Source organism: Glossina fuscipes, unplaced genomic scaffold, assembly GCF_014805625.2.
Source record: "Glossina fuscipes isolate IAEA_lab_2018 unplaced genomic scaffold, Yale_Gfus_2 2, whole genome shotgun sequence".
Taxonomy (NCBI): domain Eukaryota; kingdom Metazoa; phylum Arthropoda; class Insecta; order Diptera; family Glossinidae; genus Glossina; species Glossina fuscipes.
Window position 1 is genome coordinate 24,695,925 of NW_023998416.1, and position 20,882 is coordinate 24,716,806.

Sequence of the window (20,882 nt, forward strand, 5' to 3'; positions counted from 1 at the left end):
AAACACTTAAAGTAATTTTCCATAAAAATATTCTTAAAATATTTTCCATCTCACAGTCCTCCGAATAATAATTTGCCATGAAACATAAACCGCATCGTCCCACAATTAGTTGCATAAAAACTGAATTCATTCCGACAAGACCACAAGAAAATATGAAATGAATATGGTTTTCTTTTTAAAGAACTCTCAACAAAGTTTTTGTTATGAATCCTTTTAATTCCTTTGGTTTACTTGCTATTGTGCGATGTCTGTGGTGTGGTGGTTTCCTCTTTCTCTTTCTCTCCCTCTTTTTCTCACTCTCTTCCACTCTCTCACTCTCTACGCACACCATGTCTTTATTGCACATCTTTTTAATACTTCTCTGCTGGGTCGTAAAAAGCCAGGTAAATGCATTTATGTTACGCATCAGAGCAAATAGGAGAATCGATTTAACCCTAGGTGTCTGCCTATCCGTCCATTTGCCTATTTTTTCAAAACACCGACACCACTTTCACGCTTAAATGAAAAAAGTAAACTTTTTCCTTTTGTACAATTCTAATCAAAGTTTACAATTTGACACACCTCATAGTCTAGTATTTAGCCGTATCCGTAGTCATGACTATCAAGGTGGCGCCTTCGGTACGATTTGACCATACTTGGTCGCGTCTATATTTGATATACCAAGTCGGTAAAGTCATGGTACTTTTTGGCGATTGGGCCCACGACCACTAGACTGTACCCAACTCTCTATCTCTTACTCTATTTCTTTCTGACCATCGCCATGCCACACGTATAGAGGAGTTGCTCTAATTGTTCATATTAAAAAACAAAAAAAAATCATCATAATATGAGGCAACATAGTTTTATATATGTGGTTAGATTCTGCTTTATTTTGCTTCTGCTTTTGCGGCTACAAGTTTACCACGAGTCCAGACCGTCTTCCAAAATGAAAAATTGGGCTGATCACGTCAGATATGGAGAAGAATACCAATAAAATCGTCTTAGATGCAGTATTGATAAGCACTTGAAAAAGTACATCGCATAAATCGGTCCCAAGATGGCTGTTTGTTTGGACGATAATGATGGTATGACTAAAGTGAAATCGTAGGCACATTTAATTGATATCACCATCTATGGACTATCTTTCCCAAAGTAATTATCAGATTCGTACTATATTTCGGAGATTATTGGAAACTTCCTTTCGGGAAGAGGTCAGATTTGCTTTCCGTATGGTAATCTCTTCCCGTCAATCCTTGATTATGTCTCGGATCTCTTGACATTTTCCTTCCGTAACCAAGTCTCCTGGACTGGAAAGACGTGCGCCGTTTGTGGGCGATGTAGGATCAAAATTTGATATAAATATCTGCAAAGAACTTTTAGAAGTTCAAACTTAATTGCAATCTGTTCCCTGACGGCAGGAAACATTTTGCAAATATCTTCTCTTAAACTTCAATTTAAGTGGAAAGTCGATTCTCACATTTTTTTATTCCAAATTAAGTAGTTAGGGTGCAAAGGCCGTTTCCTCAGCAACATCACAGAGACGTCACAAGTCACAAGTCAGTTTGCGGAACTTAAAAGGCTTTATAATAAAACTGATTTACCTCTGAAATAATAATGTGTTTCATGAACGAGATTTGACTATGTATAAGCTTTGGTTTCCGAAAAAAATGACATTCGAATTTCAAAATATTAAAGTTCAAACCGATCTTAAAAAAGACAGGATTTGTTTGATTTAAGTGGAATTTTTATGCGGATTTAAGAGTCACAGGTCTTAGTAGAGATATCCCACAAAGCGTGTTGTTATCCTTTTTTTCATATGCTACTTTGTATATACATTATAATGCATAACATATAGTAATTGTATCATAAAAAATGTTGAAAACTACTCTTCTTGCATTACACATAAATTTTTAAAGTCTCGTAAATGAAAACTTACCTAGTATTTAAAAACTTTTATAAGTGATGATTAAACAGAGAGCGAGGAAAGCAAAACAAATATATGCACGTATATATAGGTACGTAGGTAAATTGTTGTTCTTGCAGTGAGAGCACGTACCGCACGAGGCCGTAGAAGAGGAAGATGATTGTTGACAAATTTTGGCCTGCAGCTCTCCGTTGTCAAGTCAAACACATTAAGCCAGAAGATTAAAGTTAGTATTGTTGGCACTCGCGCGTGTTGTTTAAGATTTTTCCGTTTTTTTTTTTTTTTTTTTTATTCTTATTGTAGAGTAACGAAGACGACGATGGTATATGTATTACAGATGATGTTGAGATTGTTACTGCTCAACTCGACATAGTTTAAAGACCTAGGGTTGCGTGATATAAGGCCAGGACAGAAACAACACAACAACACAACAACAACGACAACAACAATAGAAAAATTGGGGACACTTAGTTGAGAAATTGTTTTGTCAAACTAAACATAACAGCACTTGAATTTCTTCTTCTACAAAAAAGAATATATATATATATATATATATATGTATATATGGATATATATTTATAGAGTTGTCAAAAGTGTATGGTTTTTACTCTTGTGTGGACTAAAGTGGCAGTGTGATGTTTATTTGAATATAATTGTTATTAACACTAGTTTCCTCTATGCGAAGTTATTTACACACATTCACTTATAAACGTAATGTTTTACTTATTTATTTATTTATTTTTTTTTTTTTTAGCCAAATTTTCTTTAGCCCTTTTTTCGCGAATTTTTCACTGCGATATTTTTAAATATCGATTAATTTTAACAATTATCTCTTTTGGCTTAATTGTAACGATTGTTGTAATTGTTGGGTTTCTTATGCGGCATATATCATCGAATTGATTTTCATATAAGAATTTCAATTTCAAACACATTTAAATGCACTTTATTAAAAATCAATTATAACATGATTTTCTTTTCTTTTTTTTTTTTCTTCTTTTTGGTTTTTTTTTTTTTTTTTTTAACAAATTCTTCGAACACTTGGCCTAATAATTAAGATTTTAATTCATCAACATGTTGTTGATATGTTCCACGGCAGGCACATATGTATATATATTATTAATTTATTTATCTAAATAAATGTTATTAATATATTATTAATATATAATTTTTTTCCTTTTTTTTTTTAAATAACAAAATTTTTAAAAATAAATTCTATTCTTTATTTTATCAATTTTGTAAATAAACAACTTGAGAAGATATTGAGACTGTTCTTTCCGAGACTTAACGACAGCAAGTATACACAGAAATTTCTGTGCTCCTCTTTAAAAAGCAAGAATGGTCGCGTCATACACTCAATTATTTGTTGACAATTGCTTCTCTTTAATACTCCCTGTAGTGCGCATTAAATGAACATATCTCTTGTCCGATTTTCTCTTTCATTCTCATATGAATGGTGATGAGTGGTGCTTTTTTGTTATCAGAAATAATATCTAACGGTTTGAGTTTTCTTTACTTTTATTTTTTAGAATTTTTTTTTTTTTGATTTATATGATCTTCTTCGATAAATGTTAGCAGAGAGTATGATTTACTTCGCATCTCTAACGATTATAATCAATGCAACGGCAAAGCCTTCGATATGAAGCGATTTGCATCACATCACCTGTTTTTTTGCAAGCAATGAAAAGCAATGTAATAATGCAATGATTTGATTCAATTTACTTATGAAGCGCAAAGAAGAAGCTATGGAAGACAACTTGCGTCTCCAATCGGAGGCGTATTCCATTTGCAAAAGTTTGGTAGCGCGTGATAATATGCATCGTCGACCAGTCGTACACCGTTGTAGATAACGCATATATTTCATCACAATTAGCTCTATTTGTCTGTCCGTTTGTTTGTCTGCTCTTGTGAACATTGCCGAAGTCACGACTACAACCGTAAGATGTTTTCCAGTTGAAGATTGTGAGCCTAAAATTTGTTCTTATCGACATCGTCAGGCGAAATTAAAAAATCAGTAAAACCTTTTTAATGATTGGACCAAAATTACCAAAAACTAAAAATTTCTGCATTTTTTTATGATAGTATAATCCCAAAGTAGTAGGCTTTGGACATCAATTTCCAATTTTTGCACTCTACACCCTTTTCAGTACAAGGGTATATTTTAATTTGCTCGGATGCATGCAACACCCAAAAGGAATTGCGAAAGATCCACCTTTTATTATACCGATCGTTTCAGAAAATGATATCGAGCTTTTCCGTCTCTAAGTCCGTGTAGTTTTCTTGCATTCTACGTATAGGTCGCAATTTTTGAGATATTTTGATGAAACTTGGAACAACAACATGTTTTGGCTTAAGGGTCAATACTATCGAAAATAATTCGGTTCCCTGGATAGCCACTTTTTCGACCAATTTCTATATAAGAGTCCAAGATGAATAACTGTAATGTAGTGTAGGGTATTTAATGGCGGGCCGTGTCACCCTGTAGTGTCTTTGCTTCTATTTTCTAATAAAACATCGGCATGCATTTGATGAATAAGCTAAACTTTCTCAAGGATTCAAGTTCTCAGCGTTCTGCTTAGAGCAACAAACCTGTATAATGGGCTGCCAAACCTTATAAAATTATTAATTAAAATGCAATATTCGCAACAAGACGAAATAAGATGCTTTTGATACGAAATACAATTAGTATATACACAGAGAATATGTCTTGCGTATCTTTGTTGGGCTTGATTTGGTGGCTTTTCAAGCTGTGCCGTAAAACGATAGAGAGGAAAGCCTTTCATTTTGATTTTTTTGAAATTATTTCTTAAAAAAATATTTATAGATCACTCGATTAGCAACTAAACGGTCGTAGATTCGAATCTCAAGTGCGATAGAGTTTTTAATAAACGCCAATCGCCTTAGATGTTAGTGCTTTAAGAGATTAGTCTAGAATCTATTCTCTTAGAATCCATTTCTCTGACGAAATTAATAATAATAACAATAATAATAATATTTTTAATTTAATAAAATTATATATATATTTTTTTTTTTCAGCCGAAGTTCGGGTATAGAGGTTCTATAAGTAGTCATCTTCCACCGAAATGCCGACGTTACTTATAGCGGGTGTTAGTTCTAACGGCTCAAGACCACTTACTCACGAATTTTTAGATACTTGAAGTTGTGCGCAACGTTTTTCTTTGTTTAGAATAATATAGGACCATCATCGCTAGCATCTCACAGATAATAAACGAACGAAACATTTTTTAATGGCAATTTATGACAATGTATGCCATCTATTACCAACACATGTAAAAACCATTAATCTAGTTTATCAATAAAGCTGGGCTACTATCCCTAATGGTTTTACTAGTGCCAGTTAAACTGTTATTTTATTCCATAAACATTAAAAGTAAAAGATAATTCGAAGTATATAAGCAATTTAAATATCCACAAAAGGGAAGGGTTAATAGCTTACGCCCCAATGTAGCCAAATTAGTCGGTTTATACATTGCAAACAAGTTTACGATCGCAAACCATGATGAAAACAGATTTGTTTTCAATTTTCGCATCTACCGCTAAAAAATAAGAATATATTCATTTTGTCAAAACGTTGGCAACATTCAGCAAACCCACCGTATCCGTCTGTTTTTCCGCGTAATCTCTATACTCAACATGTTCCTGCATGCAAAAACAAAGCTTCTGGCTTCAAATTTGTCAGCTGTTCCACGCAGTTCGGTATCAAACGTGGAAAGATCTGTAACGTGCCAACCTCTAAAAGTAAAGAATTAAAAAAAAAAGAACAAATGGCGTTCCCTCATTATTCACGTATTATAAGCAGATAAAACCATAAAAATGTTCTCGCATATTCTAGGGACAATACTATAGTATATAGAGAAAATCGGTTCCAATATTATAATGTATAAAAATCTCATCATTTCGTTGAAATGTTTCTTATGGTCAAATGGCATCTAAATATCGCTGTCCTTTCGTCTGCCCACATGATCGTCTCTCAATCTGTGTTGTATCAGTGGTACGCATTCTCCCGCTCCCAAAATCCAATATGTCGGTTCCAAATGTGCTAAAGCCATGGAAACTTCTTGCACGTACGATCGATATAAATGGAAAAAATTAATCACGCCCACTCTTATATGCTAGTAAAGGAGTAAAGAAATTCAGTTTTTTCGTTTTAGGCTAAAGGTGATGTGTATAAAAGATTCCTTCATAGCCGAATGTAATATCCTCAGATGCTTGTTTTTGCTTTAGCCAGTTCAAGTCTGAAAATAGGCTAAAACGGTCGAAGAGGTTATCCACAATTAACGACAAGAATAATAAAACAGTTTCCCATCTTTTCTAAATTTTCTCACAGCTTGAAGTTTGGATATTAAATTGCTCTAATTGTCCAGTTCAAACATTAACTGCACTATACAAAGTGGAATCTATTTCCCTCGTTTTTAATTTGTGATACAATAAAGCGAATAAATCCTCCATTTTCTCTCCGTTTTTTAATATCACTTTTCTTTCATGATCCTGAAATCTGCTTTATTAAAATCGCTGAATTAAGGTAAATCAAGTGCTGCCACGCAATTCCTGAAAACGGAAATTAGTCAAAATCGTTAGTCTTGGCCTTCTACGGTCGAATAAGTTGGACAAGTTTGCCTGCTACAATTTAATAAAAACTAGAAATTTTAATAGAAAAGATGTTTTCTACGGCATAGGGCACGTGAAACGTAGTCCAAACTCAGTCCAATCAATTCGCTGTTAAAGGAGTAAAAAATTGAAAAAGAGCTTTTGTTTCTGGACCCATAGGCATTGTAAAATATTAAAATTTTGATCATGATTAAGAGCTCGTGAGCTCGGGAGAAAGATTAAAAAAGCAATCTCACCTTGTCTCACCAAATCTTTCACATTCATCTTCTCGTCCATGACAATATTCTTCATCGTATCCGACTTTTTGAAAATTATACGTTTTAAGGAGCCTGGCTGTAGGAGCGTTCGCTTTAGTGCTCTCGCAACCAAGCAAGAGGCCAGCGCATCAATTTCCGTCGAAATATTTCGAAAATTGTAATTTGGACCGATGTGAGACGGACAGACAAGTTTATATCGATTTAGAAAATCAACCTACAGTTATAATCAAATGTCTGTTTATCTGAAGCCTGCACAAATCTAATGCAACCCTAGGGATAATGCAAGGCTTGCATAAAAAGGTGGTATGGCCGCATCTACTTTTATCACTTTCCAGAAATCGTTTTTAAATGCCATCCATAATGGATGTAAGTTAATGGCTAATAAAGACCTAGCGTCAGCAGTCCTAGGTATTGAAGATTCGTTTCATGCTGAATTTTGCGTATTTTTCTTCACTTCTAGATATGATTTAGAGTGAAATAGTTTGAACTCCGCAGACGGATACCTCGATTAACGTACAAAAAACTGCAAAGTCTCTTTCACACATTGTTATCTTTCTTTAACGATCGACAAGTTAAACACTTAACGATATTGGCATTGATACACTTTTACTTGTGTTATTGGTTTTTTTGTTTTTTTTTTTTTGGTTATTTTGCCCTACAATGGTACAAGACTAATAATACAAGAGTATGTTGAGGTATGTTTGAAAGTATTCAATACCCAAGAGGACCACCTTTTCTTATACAGGTCGATTCAGAAAATGATTCTGAAGTTCAACTGTGTGTCCGTCCGTTAGTCTTATTTTGTTGGATTCAATTTGGTACATTCTGAGCTCTTTTGGTTCAAGGGCAAATCTTATTGCAAATGATACGGACGATCACTTTTCATATAACACAAGTGAGAAACCGTCATATGAATAAATGTAGTACCTGTGCAGGGTATTCAATGGTGGGCCGTGTACAACTATAGTATTTTTACTTGTGGTTTTATCTTTCTTTTCTTTCTATTTTTAATCTTTAACTTTTTGTTTTGTTTCGGTTTTCTTATTTGTATCTTTTTTTCTAATTATTTCAATAAAACACTTTGTAGTTTAATGTTTAATTTTCAAGTGTTTTTTGTTTTTTTGTAATCGATTTCTTTTTTACTTCGTTTATTTTTGGTTTTGTGTTTTGTTGTTGTTGTTTTGTTTTGCATATAATAAATTACAAATTAAAAATATTTTATATTTAGTTTTTTTTTTGTTTTTTTTTTGTTTAGATTTTCACTTAAGTTTTGCAATTTTTTTTTTTTTTTTTTTTATAAGAATGGTTTTTATGGTTTTGTTTTTTTTTTCGCTAAATTTAACTTTATAGGGTCAAAGAGCGTTTTCTAAAAGTATTCTTTAAAAAGGATGGCGATGTATGAGTGGGTATAACTATTCATATATGTATAAGTTTATGAGATATTATGCAGACTATGCTTAGTCCATTGGCTGCGTCCTTTCTTACTAAATTGATTAATTGGTTGGCTTATGATCTTTTTTTCTTTTACTGTTTTTTTTTGTTTTGTTTTCTTGTTTTTTTTTTTTTTTTTTTTTTTTTTTTAAATATAAATAGGAATGAAATCATTATAAATACAGAGAAACTGGAAAAGAACTGAAAGAGACTTAAAAAATAGAGCCTAGAAGAGATTTTATTTACAAAAATATCTATCTTCGTATCGTTGGCAATAATCGCAAATCAATTGACAACAACGTCCGTTGTTAAAGCGACAACGGCATTTCTCAATTTGTTTAAAAACGCGGGTGACATGGCCACGCCCGCAGCATAGATTCGCACAATTGTCCGGATGCAGGCATTGGCGATCCTTCGTGACCGAACAATAAGTTGGCGAGGTTTCCAAATAATACAGCGTAGTATACTGAGATTGCTTTTCATTTCATGTTGCAGAAAATTGAAAAAATGCGGAAAAGTGAAAATTTCAAATCGATTTTTTTCCAAAAAATTTGAAAAAAAATAAAAAATATTGACTTACTTTCTTTCGCCTCTGTTTTGGTTTTTTCGCACGACTTATGGGTACATCTCGTCGTATTGTGCGTGTGTTTGGCGCCTTCCTAACCGCCTGATTATATTTCTGTCTTAGCAGTGTGGCTGTTGCGTTAAAATCCGACAACTTTTTCCAACATGTTTTCATTGAACACGAACCCGATACACCGTGACATTTGCATTTATCTTTCATTAATGTTGACAGAGCCTCTATACCGACCTGAAAGATAAAAAATTTTCTACTTTCTATCATTCTATCTAAATTCCCAAACGTGTACACCCACCTCTGAGTCATGTCGCAGTATTTCAGTGACTTCGTCACTATCGCCGCCTCGTAAATCTAAAAAGCTTCTGGTTACCCGTTTGCCATGCTTAAGATTATCATTACAGCCACCCCATTGAAAACTTTGATCAGGACGATTTTGTTTACGCGGACCACAGCTGCATTTGGTCATACGCCCCTCAGCACAGGCTCGAGCAATCGAATGAGTCATAGCGGCGGCCGTTAAAGCGTGAACAAAAGCAGTCTCCTTATAGAGCTTCTTGAATATATTACGTTTCCCTCGGATTTCTATCGAACAGTTCCAACGATCGTAACGGAATTGATCTTCACAATGGGTAGTCGCCAGACGTCTTGCTTCGCGAATGGTATCAGATAAACCGATCTCTTTGCGGCATTGATGATTTTGTCTCCGCGTTGCTGGCATATAACGACACGGGCCTCCCACCTGCCCTTGAGATGTGAAGACTGCCATTACGGTATGCTCAGAAATGAAGTGTTCTTGTTCACTGTAGTCGGACAAATATAGATAATAAAAAATGTAATAAAACATTTTAAGCAAAAATGATTTTTTTTTTTTATTTTTTAAAATATTCTGCAGAGCTTAATACCATTTAAATTTTCATTTGCGCTATAATTCAAACCAAAAATTATAGTTTCTTGTAGTTCACTTATATCAGAAACCCCTCACGAGAAAGATACACTTGAAAGTCTTCCTAACTATTTCATGTATTCATGGCCTACGACTAACATGTTACTTTCTCTTATTTTAACTAAACTTACATTGCGTTGAAAAACATAAAAAAAAAATTGCAAATCATGATTAAATAAAATTAAAGAACCAACGCGAACTTGTATCAATAAGAGTCAATAAGTAAAATTACATCTTGTAGGACACGGCGTACTATAAATTATTTACCTTAATTACCTTATCCCATCATACAGTTATTCATATAACGGTTTTTTCATATAACGCGTTATATCGAAAGTGGTCGAAGAAGTAGTCTGTCTCGACCCACTGCTGTGTACCAAATTTTGAGCGCAAATATCTCAAAAATTGCGTCTTCTAGTTTAAACACAAAAACACATGGACAGACAGACAGACGGACAGGCTTATCATCCAGCCAGAATCGTTTTCTGAACCGACAAGTATCATAAAAATTGGATCTATCTTAAGACCTTCTGCTTATAACATACGGCCGCATAAACTTAATAACCCTTTGCAGCAGACGTGATGTAGGGTACAGTTACTTGATATTATTATATGCATACTAGGTAAAGCACACATATACTGAGGCAAAGGTTAGGCTTGCATAGTTATCGTGTTTTACGAATTTGCTAGGTTACAACACCATGGCCCACTGTCTATATGAGGTTCACACGAAAATTTTGAAATATTTCTATATTCATTCATTTTATTGAATTTTCTGCTGAACAAAATTCGTAAAAATGCTTGAGCCGTAAAAAACACTCTGGCTATTATGAAAATATATTTTCCAAATAATCAAGTTCTCTTTCACATGTGTGTCGTTGACAACTTCTCAATATTCGAGCTAATGGGTAAAGTTTTTTAACAGTTCACGTCGCTGAAAGTTTTCATTGTCTCAAGAAAGGGTAAATAAATAAAAAAAAAAGAAGACTAAGCTTTATTAAAAGAAATAGAAGAATAAAATCTTAATATATCGGAACAAGTTTTCAGAAAGAGAAAGAAGAGCAAGAGAGATAGTAATATAAAAAACATGACAGTTTTACGAACTTACGTTCAGTATATGGGATTCATTGCATTGATTGGCACTTTCATATACATACTAATAACTGGAATGCGAACTTCTAAAGAGATTAATGGATTGCATGAAGATGTTGAAGAAATTATTCAGAAGATGTTAATTAAACCCGACCTTCAAAACGGAGAACAGTTTTTGATGCTTTCAACCGGCAATGTTATTAAGCGGGTTCTCAGCCGTATTTGCGATGAATTGCATGTGCTTAAGAAAGCTATTAAAGGACCGAAATGCCCTAACGTTGATATTAGAAATTTGAATATGAAAATCCGGGAACGCGTGAACTACGCATCTGAAAACTTGGGAGCGAAAGTGATTTCTGTAGAGGCGGAACCATTGTGTTCACCGAATTTTTTCGAAATATTGTTTAGAAAAGAATTTTGGAGAAATCCTCCAGAGGAAATGCTTCGATCGAACATGGCGCCGGGTAATTGTTTTGGATTTAAAATCGACCGTGCTATCGTAATCGTCAAATTGCCGCAACCGGTTTTAATCAATCAAGTCGGCATCCACCATATATCGGAAAGGCAATCACCAACCGGCGACACCTGCAGTGCTCCAAAAGATTTTACGATCTTCGCTCTCACAGAACATCGGAACGTATTATTGGGTGAATTCCGCTACGAAGTCTTTCAACATAAGTTGCTGCAAACGTTCGATGTTTACACTATAGGGAAATACGATTTGTTAAAAATTCATTTCAATTCGAATCATGGCCATTCCAGCTATACTTGCGTTTATCGCCTTGTTGTCTACGGGAAGGTGTAACGTTTCAAATGCAACTTTCCAGCGGGAAATTTTTTTACAATTCTTCTATGTTGTATATAAAGATCACAGATTAAATAAATTTTATTCTTTTTAAAAGTAAAAAGAAGTAGTAAAAGAGAAGAGAAGGGAAAAATTTCCTATGTAAATAATGGTTTAGGGTTTTCAGACTAGCAAGCAAGATTGGAAAAATGTTGCTAATAATCGGAAAACTTGTAAACACTGCTCTGACAGCAATAGTAAATCGGCCATAATAATACTAGGCTGACGTCTCTACATAATTCGTGAGAAAATTCAACCATTGACCGCATTGTACATGGGAAGTAATGACGTGGCATGAAAGTAAGTAACATATATATATATATATATATATATATATTTGAAAATTCGCAGATAGTACAAGATTTCGATTACATCACGAGTTTGATTGGCTCCGATGTTGGCTGAATGGACATATTCCTCCACACTACTCAATTGACTCTCTGCTGCTGCTGCTGGAACGATAAACAATCTATTCGGTACATACTAAAGCATTTATCATATATATAGCGTTGAGGAACTTCGAAGCCCATAGCATATACGTGACGTTGCATAACAGCAAATTTATTACATAAAAGTAGGTTGACAACTTTGGGCCTTCAACTTCAAACCAATCTGACATAAGTAGTCTACTCGACTAACATGATACGTGTTTTGCTTCTTTTTTTTTTGTGGAAAAGCAAAGGGACCGGAAAACTATAGAAAAATAAAGGGACCAAACATAATTTAATGGCTTAAAATCGATTAACTCTTCAGTTTATTCTCCGCTAAGCTTTCAAACATTTTCAGAGATGTTTACTGCAATTCTGAAGAGATTCTCTTTAGGACGCCTATTATAATATTAGGGTTGCCATATCGATAGTGGGGAATTTTTAGAATATGGAGAAGGACATCATGTGTAAAATATTGTGCATTCATCGTTGTTGTATTCTTTAGTCCTTCTCTTTTAAAGGACGACTCTTTCTTTATCTCTATAATTTCGCGTGTTTTACTAAATTCTTAGCTTAGACTGTAGTTAGCTTCGGCCAGCTATTCTATTTGCAATCCCTTCGATTTAGATGTGAAATTAGTTAAAACACTTTTGAACTAAAGTTGGCTTTAAATTACGTCCCTATCTCGTATTAATCAAATGTTTGGCTTTCTTGTGCTCTTCTTCATGCAATCCTTTAAATGAAACGTTTCTTTACGATTTCAGGCATTTCATAAACTTTTGAATGATTACATTGCATCTCTTTGACTCCTTTTACTATCTTGTTTCCACCTTCTCGCACTGTCGACATCTTTTTGTTCATATCGTTACTCTCACTTTCGATGCTTCTTTTTCAACTATGTTACTTGCCAAGATTTTCGCTGACCGCTTTTTTGCACTCATTGTGTCATTTAACGGTTCGTTTTCGTCCAGAATTCATTAGCGCAGTATCTTTTTATTATCTTTTTTTTTAGTATCTTTTCTGTGTTAATCCTTGTGTCGCGGGATTCGTCGTTAGCAGTGCCTTTCAAATGTTGATTACTGAACTTCTCTTTTTATTCTTTCTGCTATTGACGCCATCGTCACTATCCGTGATAGTCGTCTTTTATTTCGATTTCTTTCTTGCTTCCAACTACGTTTTCACCATTCTCTTGTTTTCGCCTACCTCGTCGATGTCTTTTTATAGACGATTTTGATTAATTTTCATTACCACGTACAGAAACAGGAATAACGTTTTTCTTTTAAAGCACTTTTACTCCACGCATTAAGTTTTTTTGCAAATTTTTCCAACACGGAAAAATGAAGGGTATATTCAGCTTGTCAAAATGTTTGCACCACTTAGAAGCAAGCCTCAGAGATCTCATAAAGCATTTTTGATTAGCATCAACCAATCAATCAAAACAATGGCTGCTTTTCTGCCTGCCCGTATGTCTGTCCGTATGTTGCGAAAATAAAGTTATTGCTCCAAATTTGTGAAGGACATGAGAAGCTCCTGCATACACGTTGTTGCAAAGAATGGGCCAAATAGGTCGAAGGACACGCCTACATTGTCATATAAACTGAGAACACTTCCATTTTCAAAAAGGGAAAAAATTGTTGGCTCTTTATAGGGTCTCTGAAGCTTCCTTTCGGGTTTTACGTACACTATCCACAAAAAAACAAAAAAAACAAACCAGACAGATTGTTTAAAACTACTTTGTACACTTCTCAAATGGAGATACATTATCTGTTTAAAAATGGTTTAATTCTACAATGAATACGGTAGATACCCCGATTACATTTCTTTCTTAATAATGCCAGCGACATGGGTATCAAAGAAAAGAACTTATAGGAGTAGAAAGCGAAAAGCACAGTCATGAATACGCGAGATTCGGCCCCAGCCGAAAATAATTTTCTCACTTGTTAGTTTGTGTGAATATTAATTATATGCGAGCAATAATTTCTAAAAGATTACTATTTCTATATCAATTAAGATGTGTGCAAGTATTCAATTGCATGGCTGGCCGATTTCCCTGTATTTTCGCTTCTGAGAAACGGAGAGCATAAGTAATTTCTACATTACTACCCTTTTGGCATCGTAATATAAAAGCAAAGTAGAATTTACGTGAAAAACGAAATATAAATGCGAATTAAATTTTTTAAAAGGTCATAAAGCTTGTAATGTTATTTTCAAATTTTATTATTATAATTTTAAAGCTAATATCGCTTTATCGTTAGATTCTTCTTCTTCTTCTTTCGGGAATCTGTTAAATGCAGCTTTTTAAGTGAGAGAATCTGTTAAAACATATTCATTGCCGTCAATCCAATTGAGCAACAGTTTAGTTGGCTTAAAGACACTCAAGATTCTTGTTGTCCACAACTGGTAACTGGTTAAATTTAATTTATAATTGGTCTTTTTCCTTTTCTAATCCTTATACATACAAGCCTTGTGTTTCCAGTATTTCCAATTGCTCACCAATAAATGTCGTTGTTCTCTTTGAAACTACTTTACTTTTGTTTACAGGGCAATGTTTATGTCATTTAAACTGTCTCAACAGTTTATGTAAGCTACAAAAGAAACGCTGCTACGCACCAACAGATGGCGTAAACTGTAAACAGTAAAGTTCGCAAGTGCACGGTTATCCAGGTACGTTAATGGCTTATTTTATGTTTGTGTATGAAAGACGGGAGATAAATATTAAGTAGTTCGGTTTTTCGGTAATATGCTCGCTTGGCAATGGATATATATGGACTACGGACGTGTTTATTTCTTTGCATGTGGTATTTACAAACTATAACGTAAGTAAAGCAATCATCATCATATGCTCTTTTTACAGCCCCTCATTCATTGGCCGTTTCTCTACAAGGGTTCGTTAAATTTGTGCGGATGTATGCAACAGCAACAATGACTTGAGAAAAGCCTGTCTTTTGTTAAACCGATCGATTCGGAATCACCTTCTGATATGATTTTAAGTTGTCTGCCCGCCTGTCCGTTTTGTTTTCTTATATTTAATCTAAATGCCGTAAAGTTTGATACATTTAGATGAAATTTGGTATACGGACGTGTTTTAGCTCAAGGACGAATACTAATGGAAAGGGTTCGGATCGGAGCACTTCCATGTATGGCCCTACTCTGCAAAGTCATGACATGAAAACATGACGTAGGATATTCTACGGTATGTCTTGACCCACTGTAGTGTTTTTACTTGTTTTAAATTGTTTCATTTTAAGCAGACTTATTTCCTTATTTAGTTCTATGTGTACCTCGCCTACTTTCACAAATAAGTAATAAGGGGTGTGTATTAAGCAAAGCATTTCACTGGAAATCGCTAGTATTGATTAATTTCGACCTATAAGAAGTTTTTTAATATTAGTTTGGGGAAAAAGAAATCCATTATTTTTTCGGTAGATGGCTGCACTGATAGATTTCTTGTAAAGTATAATATATATGATCTATAAGGAAAAATGAAGAACAATTGAAAAGTTATTGACAATCTAGGAAACGAACAACTCTATGCTTCAAACTCTATAGTTTCACATAGATGATAGAGTTTCGCTCGCATTACTTTCAAAGCGTTTTCATTTTTTTCTTTTCTTCATTCGTCATCACTTCTTCCCCTTCAGATGACATCCCATGAGTGGGTTGGTCACGTTAAAATAAACAATAAACAATAGCAGAGTTTCGTGGAAGTGAACAGCTTTACTTATATGCATATAGAATCCTAAATAATTTTCTTAGACCCATTGACAGTAAGAACTTACCTTGCGAAGTTTGCAAAGACTTGACATAGCAGTGCATTGAGAAAATTCTCCCGATCTAAGGCTTTCCGTCCGTCTGGTAACTGGTCATATGAGATTTTGTACACAGGCACCTTTTGTCCAAAAATGAATTGAAAATATATTAGGCCGGAACATGAACAACCGCTCTACACGTGACAATCTATTTTGAGCTCATGAGCTCTTTGCAAGTTTCTTAAAAACAATTGATAAACAATAGGGTTACACCATAGCAGATGCATGAGAACAATTCTTGAACCTGCTTCAGCAAGGTTCCAGTTAGGGTGTTTTACGATGAATGTGGTCCAAAGTGATTGTATATGCAAATTTACTGAAATAAATTCGATTCATTGATATATTTCTCATAGCCGTTCATATGACAACAACGTGTAATTTTTAATGTTATTTTGACAAAGACTGGTGAAGTAAACTACGAAACGATCTTGTGTAGGGTATCTGATACTTTTTAGCGGTTTAACTTGTTTTATTTACACTTAAATAGAAAATTTTGCCAATTAATCCGCTTAGAAGAAGATAATGAGAGAATATTCATAAAAACATTTAACAGTCGATAGGAAATCGATAATAAAATCGTATTGCGGTAATTACTGCAAAGATATAAGATATTTATTACGGCACTCAAAAAAGGAATAATGGAGAGAAATTCATTAAATGAAGAAGAGTAACAGAGAGAATAATAATAAAAAAAAAAGATATACAAAAATCAATATGCACTTTTAGGCCGAATTTTTGGTACCCTATTTTTTTAACTACGATTCTCCTGTCTGCTACATGATCGGAAACGTAGTTTAGGAAATAAGTGTAGAAAATTTTAGATCAATATCTGCTAAGGGTTGCACTTGTTATATTCCTTTCCCCAATCGTTTGTTAAATTTTTGTGCTAATGCTTTATAGGCTTCTGACTCCAGTAGTTCTTCCACATGGAAAAAGCTCTCTTCTATTAATCATGGTTGGGCGTAAGTCACTCGCGCGCACTTTCGAATATGAATCAGCCAACTACAAATACACCAGCATCTGTAACCGTAGACTTTCCAAAATTATTGGAGCGAGAAAGACGAGACTTACAGGCGAAGGGGAAAAGTCAACTTAGAATCATACGGTGATGGATTATATATACAACGAAGGCGTTCTCTCTCTATGATAGGTTCTTGCAAACCATAAGACAGATTTAGCATATTTGCTTTCTTTCAAAGATGAATATAAAACATGCAGACTTGCACACGTAGCAATTCAATGAGAATTCAAAGAAAACCATTTCAGAAAACCATTAGAAAGGAAATTGGATCATAATTTTGAAAATCTTAATGCGAAAGAGCAAAGAAAAAGAAAGCGGAAAAAAGCCTGCAATAAATTATAAAGTCAACATTGCTTGCGCAGCTCCACGTCGGTAGCTTTTTATAGCTCAATGGCAACATATCGCGACTAAAGATCTTCTTCACACTAAAATCTAATGTCATTAAGTGTTTATTGTAAATTGAAAAATCCTTTTAAAACATTTCTACACAACAATAACAATAACAAAGGAGGTGAAGAAACTTCGACAAAAAAAACAAAAAACAACGGAGTTGCATGTAATAAAGCGGATGGAATTATTGTTCAAAGATTCTTTAAGCCCATGAGCATTACCTAAAAAATGGCTTGAATTTCGATTTTTCCGACAGCGACTCTCAATCAACGCTAACCCAGAATCAATTATGTTTATTATTTATTATAAGTCGTTCCTTTTCAAAACTATTACTTGGATACATTGGTCAATAAATCCAGGGATAAAACAATGAAAGTTTTTTGTTGATCCCATTATTTTTTCCAAATCTTTGCCCTGGAACATACTTTTGATTTCTTATTTTCTATGAGAAGAGAGGGGGAGTGGGGAACTCCTTAGGTGTGGTAGTAATTTGAACCTCAATTTTAGCAATTTTGCCGCTGTAACCATTAACTTGTGTCCCAATGCTTTTGCTCCACTGCGAATAAATATGGTATCCGTTCGGAAAAAAGGCTTCTCGTATTCGAAAGACATGGGAATTGTGATAAAGACGACATCGTATGTCAGTCTCGGTAATTATTTATCAGTGCGTTCAATTTTTTCTTGTCCGCAAATATGATTGCCATTCATATGCACATTCAGAAACTATCCATGATTAGCATAAAATTCTGAATCGGTTTAAACATGCCCAACTTCTATGTGCCGACACAGCTGTGCCATATATGCGAAGCTAAATATATTACCGGCTGCAGAAATTAAGGCTTAGGGTCCAAATGTGGCAATGCATCTTCTCGCACGTATATATCCATTGAAAATTGTCCAAATCGATGGAAGGACGTGCTTACTTTCTGCTCTTCACCCGTAAACCACAACAATTGCGCGTATATTGTATAGGCACGCCCGCCTAATACATGGATACTTCCTGTCATTCAGGGAATCTTATGACTAAGGAGAAGAAATGCCGAAACGAATGATGGGGTCTTTTATAATATGTAAATCTTAATTTCGGACTTTAAAATTTCAAACGCAAATGCAAATTAACGAGCTTGGGTTCAGTTTTATCGGTTCGGTTGGAATCGGATAGCAACTGACGGATTGCAGGAGATTTTGAGGAATACAAAATCCACGAGAAAATCTCATCATTTTCGCTATACATGTCTTAGCGAGTTTTTGGCGTTTTTGATAGAAAATCGTTGATAGGTAAGGAAAATACAAATTTGATCTCAAAATATAATTCAATCTCGTCTACATAACGGATAGTGGGATAAATACTTTCACAAAAATATCGGTACAAATTTGAATCCTCCCGTGATATACGACACAAAAACAAAAGATCAAATAGAATATTGAAATTGTTATCAGACCTAAGGTGAATAAAATTACTTTCTTTGCATAACTTACTCTCGAATGGATAAAAAACAAGCAAGAACATTCTGCTGACTTTGTTTAAGGAAAAGGCAAACTCTCCCACGAGTTCCTGTTGCTAATTAAAAAAGATTGTATTCTGCTAAAAAAAAGTTTTTTAACTCTTCTAAGGCAATAGTTAGTTATAAAAGTAAAAATGGTTTCATTCGATATAATTACAAGATTTGCTAAGGGGTATCACGTGGAGAGGAACTAAGCTAAGTTTGTTGCATACATTGTGTGCGATCGTTTGCCTTTTTATAGGACTTGCGGTTTATTGAAGTCATCTTGTGTGCGTGTACATCTCTTGCTGAGTCTTGCAGCAATTGATCGCTATCGTCATTATCATTGCCTTCAAAAGTAAATTGTGGCTGCGGTTTTTACTTTTTATTATCTGGTTTCTCATAACACATAAAAGCAGGTGCTATTATAACTATTTTCCTCTCTATCTAACTGAACAATGTTAAGTGAAGTTTGTAAGAATTTTTGCATACAATAATAAACAATACTTTGTCTCAATACATTTTCTATGCAAATGCACTGCCAATGAGCAGTAAGGCGAAGGAGAGCAAATATGTTGTCGCGATAAATGATAAGTTATTCCTTTTAAATAGATTTCTTAGATTTATAGTGGTTGCGTTGAATAAGTTCAACATTTTCAGTTGAAATATAAAAATAGAAAATTAAAGAATAAAAAAAAAAAAAATAAAAAAAAAATAAAAAATAAAATAAAAAAGAATTAATTGATTTTGATTGATTTAAAAACTTTAATTTAAACAGCAACTTGGTTGCAAATTTTCTTAATGCTCACGCCCTGTAGTTAAGAGTCCATAGGATGGTTATATTAGGCTTTGGTTTCCCCTATAATAAAATTGATTTGAGCTACGCGCACTTACAAGATGAATTATTACATCGAGACCGTGTAAAGCTTTTATAAGATTATTTTTCTTTTTTTTTTTTGGTAAAAATGGATCCCTTCTATGGGAATATGTTTATATAGGAAAGTCATTGCTTTTTTTTCTCCTTCCTTGATCAAGATGGAAGAGGATTTTTTTATCGTAGACAAATATATTACTATGAACACAATCGATAAATGCGATCTCTCCGCGTCAGTTTGCATCACTTACGCGCCTTCATTTTGTCTTGATCGGCTTCATTGGTACATCTTCAATATCAAAATCGCCGTAACGTAATTTTGTAAACCAATTTTCGTATTGGTCTTCTTTCAGTTGAATTCCTCTTCACACATATTCAATACTTTTTTTCTTGCTTGAATACCATTTTTACTTTATCGATAGCAAAAAGCTAAAATATATAATATATAATATATATATATATATATATACATATATATACATATATTTCGCTAATTTTGACTTTCCATAGCTGCTAAAGGTAACAAACAAAAGAATCAAAAAAAAAAAAATTTCCTAAATAAAAAAGAAATATATTAACAGTTAAAATATATAATGACAATGCGGCTCAGGTGTCAACTTGGCTGCGAAAGAATACAGTTAAATCCATTATTGCGAAAAAAATACGAAATAACTTTCCGAACAATCCAATAGTACATATCTAGTCATTGTCTTTTTTTTGTTAAGAGATAGCCTTCGAGTGTTACTTGGTTGGGTCTTAAGTCACCAATTGAAACAAGTATTAGGGGGATCAGAAAATAATGTCGTTCTCATTAAATTCAAACATATAAATTTTTACCAAGTCTTTATTTGTAAAAATGCTGGTAGTCAACAACCTTTTGCCATTTTGTGTTCAAATTTCCAATGCCTTTTCAATAAAAATCAATTGCTTTTTGAGTAAAACACCTGGAGATGGCATTTGAGACATCATCTGAACTTTCAAGTGATGACTTTTGGCACTTAGAAAACATGGGAATAAATGAAAATGCTATAGCCCTGCATGGGGCGAATATGGTGAATGAGGCAGTACTCAGAATATAGAAAGCGTACTCCCGTGAAATTACAAAGATTGCCTTTTAGCAGCAAAGCATAGAAAATCATACTGCGCTCGCGTAAAGTAACACTCATGCCGTACCTTGGAAACCATTAAAAATCTACGAGC

The 20,882-nt window shown here is 34.0% G+C and overlaps 2 protein-coding genes across 2 annotated transcripts in view; both read right to left on the bottom strand.

The window, feature by feature from the left end:
• LOC119633632 (electroneutral sodium bicarbonate exchanger 1) overlaps positions 1-2,871 on the bottom strand; it is an 86,121-nt gene extending 83,250 nt beyond the window's left edge. Inside the window, exon 1 of the mRNA XM_038027271.1 lies at positions 1,916-2,871. The gene's annotated coding sequence lies outside the window, so the exon portion shown is untranslated. The remainder of the gene's footprint in view (positions 1-1,915) is intronic.
• Positions 2,872-8,372: 5,501 nt separating this feature from the next.
• Positions 8,373-20,882, bottom strand: part of LOC119633959 (protein Wnt-4) — a 70,957-nt gene continuing 58,447 nt past the window's right edge. The window contains exons 2-4 of the mRNA XM_038027812.1: positions 9,093-9,597; positions 8,798-9,028; positions 8,373-8,692 (exon numbers count right to left, since the gene is read on the bottom strand). Of these exons, the coding sequence (XP_037883740.1) occupies positions 8,456-8,692; positions 8,798-9,028; positions 9,093-9,597 (973 nt within the window). The 3' untranslated portion in view covers positions 8,373-8,455. The remainder of the gene's footprint in view (positions 8,693-8,797; positions 9,029-9,092; positions 9,598-20,882) is intronic.